At 50.4% G+C, this 8,283-nt stretch overlaps 1 protein-coding gene across 2 annotated transcripts in view; it reads right to left on the minus strand.

Moving 5' to 3' along the window:
- Positions 1-1,236: 1,236 nt before the first annotated feature.
- The window catches only part of SIGLEC10 (sialic acid binding Ig like lectin 10), an 8,576-nt gene continuing 1,529 nt past the window's right edge, over positions 1,237-8,283 (minus strand). For both annotated transcript variants that reach the window (XM_008049994.1, XM_008049993.1), the window contains exons 5-10: positions 7,960-8,223; positions 7,615-7,662; positions 7,227-7,484; positions 6,592-6,682; positions 6,385-6,496; positions 1,237-1,529 (exon numbers count right to left, since the gene is read on the minus strand). In XM_008049994.1, coding sequence (XP_008048185.1) covers positions 1,269-1,529; positions 6,385-6,496; positions 6,592-6,682; positions 7,227-7,484; positions 7,615-7,662; positions 7,960-8,223 — 1,034 coding nt within the window. In that variant the 3' untranslated portion in view covers positions 1,237-1,268. The remainder of the gene's footprint in view (positions 1,530-6,384; positions 6,497-6,591; positions 6,683-7,226; positions 7,485-7,614; positions 7,663-7,959; positions 8,224-8,283) is intronic.

The following is an 8,283-nucleotide window of genomic DNA, read 5'->3' on the forward strand; positions in this document are numbered from 1 at the left end:
GCAGAGACTGGAGTGCAGTGGCCACTCCCGGCCACCGCAGCCTTGACCTGCTGGGCTCCGGTGATCCTTCTGCCTCAGTCTTCCAAGTAGCTGGAACTATAGGTGCGCGCTACCAGGCCCGGCTAATTTTTTGATTTATTGTAGAGATGAGGTCTCGCCAAGTTGCCCAGGAGGGTCTCGAACCTGGGGGGGCTCAGGCAATCCACTCACTTCAGTCTCCCAAAGCGCGGGATTACAGGCTGAGCCACCGAGCCCGGCTGACCCAGCTAATTTTTAAAATTTATTTTAGATATGAGATCTCGCCAAGTTTCCCAGGCGGGTCTCGAACCCGCGGGCTCAGGCAATCCTCTCGCCTGTGTCTCCCAAAGTGTTGGGATTATAGGTGTAGACCACTGAGCTCGGGCTAATTTTTAACGTTTCCTAAGAGACAAGGTCTCACTGTATTACCTAGGCTGATCTCGAACTTCTGGCCTCAAGTGATCCTCTAACTTTGTCCTCTCAAAGTGTCCCCAACCATTTACAGCATAAAATCATTCTTAGCTCACTGGTGGTGTAAGAACAAGCAATGGGCTGGACTTGACATGGGAGCCTCACTGGCTGACTCTGGTCTAGTCATTTTTTTTTTTTTTTTGAGTTGGAGTCTTACTCTGTTGCCCAGGCTGGAGTGCAGTAGCATGCTCACGGCTACTGTAGCCTCAGCCTGCTGGGGTCAGGTGATCCTTCCATCTTAGTCTTCCAAGTAGCTGGAACTATAGGCATGTACAAGCATACCTGGCTAATTTTTTGATTTATTTTTGAGACGAGGGTTCATCAAGTTGCCCAGGCTGGTCTCGAAACCCTGGACTCAGTCCATCCTCTTGCCTTGGCCTCCAAAGTGCTGGGATTACAGGCCTGAGCCACCATACCCGACCCTGGTCTGGTCATCTTTAAAAACCCTTCCACCTTTGAGGATCTGTGATACTGTGCATCATCAGCTGGGCTGATGCCAGGGTATGTCAGAGGTAAATCTTTACCTGGCTTCTCGGAACACTATTCTGAGAAGGCCCTTCTGAGAAGGCCCCTATAGGAGATATGCTCGGGTTGGGGATGGGATGACCCATCCTTGGAGGATGTAAAAGCAGGTGAGAGAGAGAGAGAGAGAGAGAGAGAGAGAGAGAGAGAGAGAGAGAGACAGACAGACAGAGAGAGAGAGACACTGACTTTGCACTCTGCTTTCCTCAACCTCTTTATTTCTCTACCTTCCTCCCTAGCCTGAAGCCTAGGAACCCTCAGTGGAACTTGACTTCTGCATAATAGCCTTCAGTGTCCGTGGCCTGGGACTCCGGCTTGAATCTGAAGTCTGAGAAGTTGAGTGCAGCATAATGGATCTCCTCTTGGCGGTCCTCAGGTTCTGGGGCTTGAGTGGGTGGTCTGGGTCCCGGGTGACCGAGGGCAACAAGCTCCTTCTGATTATTCTTTGATTTCGGGGAGGAAGTGTCAGGAGGAGGGGTCCTGGAAGGACTATTTGGTGTGGCCTTCCGATTCCGAGCCTGTGGGAATAACCACCATCCATCATTCATTCATTCAAGAAATATTTGAGCACTCATGACTGATTCAGGAACTGAGACTATGGCAGGGAATAAGACAAAGACTCTCTGTTCTCACAGAGATTGCATTCTGTCTTGGAAGTAAGAACAGACAAAAAAGAAGCAAAGAAAAAAAGAGTGACCAGTAAGTGACAAAGGCCAAAAAAAAATTGAAGCCGGGCCAGAAGTCAGTGGAAGGACAAGTGAGATGTCTATTTAAGTAGGACACCCAGGGAAGCTCTCTTGGGGGGGCTATCCAGGCAGAGAGACTGGGCCACGCGAGGCAAGGAACCATGCAAGGTGAGGAGGAATGATCCCGGGAAGGGACAACAAATTCCATTTCCCCAACTGAGACTGGGATTGTGTGTTTGAGGAACAGCAAGTCTCAGGGGAGAGGTGGGAAATTAGGTTGGTGAGGGAGTCAGGCCTCGGAGGCCCTGGTGAAGGCTTTGGATTTATTCTAAGTATGACAGAAGTCATTGAAGGCTTTAACAGGAAAGTGAGATGGCTTTTATTTATTTGTTTGTTTGCTTATTTATTTATTTTGAGTCAGGGTCTCTGTTGCTCATGCTGGAATATAGCGGCATGATCACAGTTCATTGCAGCCGCAACCTCCCGGACTTAGGTGATCCTTTGGCTTCAGACTCCTGAATAGCTGGGACTACACGTGTGCACCACTATGTCTGGCTAATTAAAAAAAAATTTTTTTTTTTTTTTTTTTTGGTAGAGACAGGGTCTCGCTATGTTGCCCAGGCTGGTCTTAAACTCCTGGGCTCAAATGATCCTGCCTCAGCCTCCCAAAGTGCTGGGATTATAGGCATGAGCCACTGTGTTTAGCCTTGTTTTTTTTTAAACTTTGTATTTTGGAATGACTTAAGATTCATGGGAAGTTGCAAAAATAGTTAGGAGAGTCTGCATATCCTTTCCCCATTTTCCCCAGTGGTCACATCTACATAACTATAATAAAATATCCAGACCAAGTTGACACTGGTGATGTGTGTGTAGAGTTCTGTGCAGTTTTAGCTTATGGGTGAGCAGCGGGCTGAATTAGGATTGTCTGAGCCCGCGGGTTCGAAACCCACCAGGGCAACTTGGTGAGACCTCATCTCTACAATAAATCAAAAAAAGTTAGCCAGGTGTGGTAGTGTGCTCCTGTAGTTCCAGCTACTTGAAAGACTGAGGCGGAAGGATTGCCAGAGCCCTGCAGGTTGAGGCTGCGGTGGCCAGGAGCATGCCACTGCACTCCAGTCTGGGAGACAGAGTGAGACTTCAACTCAAAATTAAAAAATAAATAAATAAATAAAGATGTAATTAAGGTAAAATGAGGTCCTATGGGTGAACTCTAGTCCCATGTGACTATTATCCTTATTAGAAGAGGCGATTATAGCTGGGTGAGATGGCTCATGCCTGTAATCCCAGCAATTTGGGAGGCTGAGGCGGGAGGATTGCTTGAGCCCAGGAGTTCAAGACCAGCCTGGACAACATAGCGAGATCTCGTATCTACAAAAAATTTAAAAAACTAGCTAGACGTGTGGGGCACACCTGTAGTCCCAGTTACTTGGGAAGGTGAAGCAGAAGAATCACCTGAGCCCAGGAGGTCGAGGCTACAGTGAGTTGTGCTTATGTCACCATCCTCCAGTCTGGATGACAGAGTAAGACCCTGACTCAAAAAAAAAAAAAAAAAAAAAGGAGGTTAAGATACAGGCACACACAGAGGCACGACCACAGGAAGAAGATGCCATCTACAAGCCAAGGTGATGCCTTGAAAGAAACCAACACTGCTAACACCTTGACCAGAACTGTGAGAAAATAAATGTCTATGGTTGAAGCCACTGGTCTGTGGTCGCTTTGACAGCCCTAGGGGAAAAAAAAACACACAAGTAGGTCCACATGACCACCACCATCAGGCTGAAGAACTTTGCTCACTGCCATGACCATCTTCTGCTTTCTACCCTGCCGGAGTCCTGAGTGTCACCCTTCAGTCCCCAACCCCTGGTACTGCTAATCTCCATCTCTATAATTTTATCATCCTGAGAGTGTGGTATAAATGGAGTCATGTGTTGATCTTCTGAGATGGGCTCGTCCTTCCTTTTTTTTTTTTTTTTTAAGCGACAGGGTCTCGCTCTGTTGACCAAGCTGGGGTGCATGCCCTGGCGAAGGCTTGGGATTTATTCTAAGTATGTCAGAAGTCATGGGAGGTTTTAACAGGAAAATAAGATGCTTTTATTTATTTGTTTGTTTGCTTATTTATTTATTTTGAGTTAGGGTCTCTATTGCTCAGGCTGGAGTGTAGTGGCGTGATCACAGCTCACTGCAGCCTCAACTTCCTGAGCTCAAGCAGTCCTCCCACTTCAGCCTCCCGAGTAGCTGGGACTACAGGACTATATTGCCCAGGCTGGTCTCAAACTTCTGGCCTCAAAGGATCCTCCCGCCTCAGCCTCCCAAAGTGCCAGGATTATAGGTGTGAACCACCCTACCTGGATGGGCTTTTCACTTTTTATTTTTTTTATTTTTATTTTTTTGAGTTGAAGTCTCACTCCGTCTCCCAGACTGGAGTGCAGTGGCCACTCCCAGCCACCACAGCCTCGACCTGCTGGGCTCCGGCAATCCTTCCACCTCAGCCTTCCAAGTGGCCAGAACTCCAGGCGCGCACCACCACACCCAGCTAATTTTATTTTTTTGATTTATTGTAGAGATGAGGTCTCGCCAAGTTGCCCAGGCGGGTCTCAAATCTGCAGGCTCAGGCAATCCGCTCACCTTGGCCTCCCAAAGCGCAGGATTACAGGATGAGCCACTGAGGCCAGCCTATTTTTTTATTCTTAAGATCTATCTGACTTGTTGTGTGTATCAGTAGTTTGCTCCTCTTGATTGCTAAGTTGTGTCCATGGGATAGATGTGCCTACTCGAATCTTTAAAAGGATAGCACACACAGAGAAGTAGACTGGAGGGATGAGGATGGGAGCAGAGAGAGGGCCCGCAGACGGAGGCCGTGGTACCCAGGTGAGAGATGTTGGAGCATGGACTGTGGAGATGAGGGGAGAGATAGAAGTGGCTTGGCTGATTTTTTTGTTTTTTGTTTTTGTAGAGATGAGGTCTCACTATGTTGCCTAAGCTGCTTGAACTTCTGGGCTCAAGCAGTCCTCCTGCCTCAGTCTCCCAAAGTGCTGGGATTGCAAGCATGAACTGATGGGTTGGTTGTGGCATGAAAGGAGTGAAAGAGGATTCTGAGGTCTTAGCCTTGGTTGGGTAAATGTGTTATTTGCTAAGATGGGCATAGAAAGGAAGCATGAATGGTGGAGATTTTCCGAAGCTGATTTGCGAGAGGCTGAGTTTGGGATGCCTCTTAGATACCCAGATGGAGATGCCGCCCAGAGAGTTGGATCTGAGTGTGCAGTTCAGAAATGAAGCCAGAAGACATATATTTCAGAGTTATCTGCATAAGATGTTCTCTTTGAATAATTTCCAATGTTTGCTGAATGTTTACTAGAGGCCAGGCACTATTCAGAATGCTTTACAGGGACAGAATAATTAATGCCCAGAATAATCCTAGAAGATGGCACTGCTATTATTCCCATGTTACAGATAAACACACTGAGGCACAGAGAAGTTAAGAGACTTGTTCAAGACCTGCGTGATGGCTCACACCTGCGATCTCAGCACTTTGGAAGACTGAGGCAGGAGATTGCTTGAGGCCTGAGATTGCTTGAGGCCAGCCAGGGCAACATAGCGAGACCCCTCCCCCTCCCTTTTTTTGAGTCAAAATCTTACTCTCTGGCTCAGGCTGGAGTGCAGAGGCACGCTTATGGTCAACGCAGCCCCGACCTACTGGGCTCAGGCAATCCTTCCGCCTCAGTCTTCCAAGTAGCTGGAACTATAGGTATGTGCCACCATGCCCAGCTAATTTTTTGATTTATTGTAGAGATGGGCTTATTGCCCATGAGCTCAGGCAATCTTCTCACCTCGACATCTCAAAGTGCTGGGATTATAGGCATGAGCCTCTGTGCCTGGCCTCCCCTTCTCTTTTTTGAAAAAAGACTTGTTCAAGAATACACAGTGATGAAAGCATGACTTGAACCCAGGCAGACTGGCTTCAGACCCCTGTTTGTGCGTTATCCCTAGGATATACGGCTTCTCAATGATATTAATAAATATTGAGTACAGTAAGTCCCCTGCATAGAACGAGATAGTTCTGAGAGTGCGTTCATAAGTCCAACAAAGTTAGCCTAGGTACCCAACTAACACAATCGGCTAGACAGTACCAGCTGCAACACCACTACTTTTATGCCTGCTTCTGGACATCCTGGGTTTGAAATAAAAAACTGTACTACTGTACTCTATACAGCATAGTAAAGTACACAAAAGCACAACCACTTGTAGAGGACACACACACGTGATAAAGTATGCCAGACACGTGAACTAGCTTACGTGATTGGACATGCGAATGCACGTTTGCATCTTTGAAAGTTTGCAACTTGAAGGTTCGTGTGGGGGACTTACTGCAGTTAATTATAATTAGCTACATCATTGGTGATGATAATTATGGAAGAGCGTCTGTGAATTGAGAAAGTGCTTGTGTTCTTCTCCTCAAACCAACTCTCAGAGGAGACAGAAGAAGTGAAGGCTCAGAGGGGGTGAGTGACTTGGCTGAGTAAGTGCCAGAGCCAGTATTTGAACCCAGTATTGAGCTCTGAGCTTCTTCTACCTTGACGTCCCTCAGGCAAAAGGTGGGGCTGGACAGGGAAGGCGTGTATACAGGAGTCGGAAAAGGAGTGTTCACTATGGAGAGGGGAAGGAGGGGTGGTGTGACCCAGTCACTCACCAGGTGCCCGGCCTTGGGGACCACATTGATGTAATCCAGGATTGTGCTGCTCCGGGAGACCTTGGGCCTCGGCGTCTCTGCCAGATTCTGTTTCTTCCGTAGAATCTTCACGCTGAGGAGATGAACCCCAATCTTGGCATGCATTGCTGGACCTTCCCTTTCCCCGGGCCTGGACCTCAGACCCCACCGCTCCCCCTCCTGACTTACAGGATCAGGATGAGGCAGAGGAAGGGGAGACACATGATGCCGATTCCCAGAAAGATTCCCCTGGAGAAAGTGGTCAAGGGTTCCTTTTTATCTGCATGGGGAGAGGGTCACGTGGTTTCCCATCCACATGGGGCCCCACGAGCCCCCTTGACACTAGCACTCAGGCTTCGAGCTCCCAGTGCAAATTGTGCCTCCAACCCCTCCGCCTTCTTTCAGGAATTGTGGCCACATCCCAGCCCTCCCCAAGCTCCTGCTCCAACCACAGGACCCTACCCAGGTTTCCCTCATAATAGAGCCTCAGCATCCAAGCCCATGAATGTTCTGGGCCTCATAGCTGAGCCTGAGACTGGAGTCCATTCCCTTGCAGAGGCTCAGGGAGCTGTTGACCCAGGACCCCACTGAGCTAGGTGTGACCATGAAGGCGCCCTGGCTGCCATTCCCTTCCAGAAGCTCCTCGCCATGCTGCCAGTGCAGGGAGGAGGCCGACTGGGTTCAGGAGGAGCAGCTGCAGTGCAGACCCTCAGCTTCCCAGGAGCAGGAGGGTCCTAGCAGCTGTGGGGGGGGGTCTGTGAGAAGGAAGAGAAGGCTCAGCAGGTGTCCCCTTTCCAGGATCTGAGTGCCCCGTCCCCACTCACAGTGCACAGAGAGGCTCAGGGAGATGTGCTGGGAGCCCAGCGGGTGCTGAGCAAGACAGGTGAATTCTCCTTCGTGCTCCATTTGCACCCGAGGCAGCTCCAGGACCCCTGGGTCTGAAGACTGGGAGGGGCTCAAGATCTGTCCGCCCCGGACCCAGCTCAGCCCGGCTGGGGGGTTGCTGTGGGTGATACAGACCAGGTGCAGACTCTGGCCCTCCAGGACTGGGAGGGATGTGCCGTTCCCAAGGTTTTCCACGACTGGGGAAGGGAAGAGGCAGAATAGATGGGTGGGCTAGGGCTTGGGCACCTTCCTGCCTGGGGACACCCCAGACACTTGGACCCCAGTTTGGTTCTGAGAGGCCCTGGTTCCTCTGTCCCCCTCTCCTACCTGTCCTGTTTGCCTGGGAAACCGTCACTGTCAGGTTCTCTGGAGGATCTGAGATGGAGAGAGGGCAGTGGCTCTAGAAGACCCGGGGCTTCCCTCTAGGCAAAGGGAACCATCCCGGGGGACAGAGGAAGAGGGATGGGGTCAGGTGGGATGTGGTCAAATGGGAGGGGGCAGGGTTACCCACTGAGTCCCAGACACAAATTGCTCAAGGGTCTAGCTAGGGGAAAAAGTCTAGTTCCTCAGGCCGAGGGTTCCAGGCTCCTCAGAACTCTGAGGCCCTGACCCAGATCCTCCCCCTCTCCCTTCTTCGCCCAGTGGACACCAGGCCCCTGCTGTCATACTCACACAGCACAGAGAGGTCCAAGGAGAGGTTCTGGGAGCCCAGCCTGTTCTCTGCTCGGCAGGTATAGTGCCCTGAGTCCCCCTCCTTCACCCTGGGCAGCTCCAGTTCCAGAGTTCTGGGGCCCCAGGGGTGGGACCAAGAGAGGACTCTGTCCTGCAGGACCCAGCTCAGCGTGGCGGGGGGCTGACTGTCAGCAGCGCAGAGGAGCCTCAGGGCCTGGCCTTTCTGGGCTTCCAGGTGTGGGAGGTATCCCTGAGGCTCTAGGGCTGGGGGGAGAGAGAGAGAGAGAGAGAGAGAGAGAGAGAGAGAGAGAGAGCGCGCGCAGG

Source organism: Carlito syrichta, unplaced genomic scaffold (assembly GCF_000164805.1).
Source record: "Carlito syrichta isolate Samal-C Ts95f unplaced genomic scaffold, Tarsius_syrichta-2.0.1 Scaffold142875, whole genome shotgun sequence".
Classification (NCBI taxonomy): domain Eukaryota; kingdom Metazoa; phylum Chordata; class Mammalia; order Primates; family Tarsiidae; genus Carlito; species Carlito syrichta.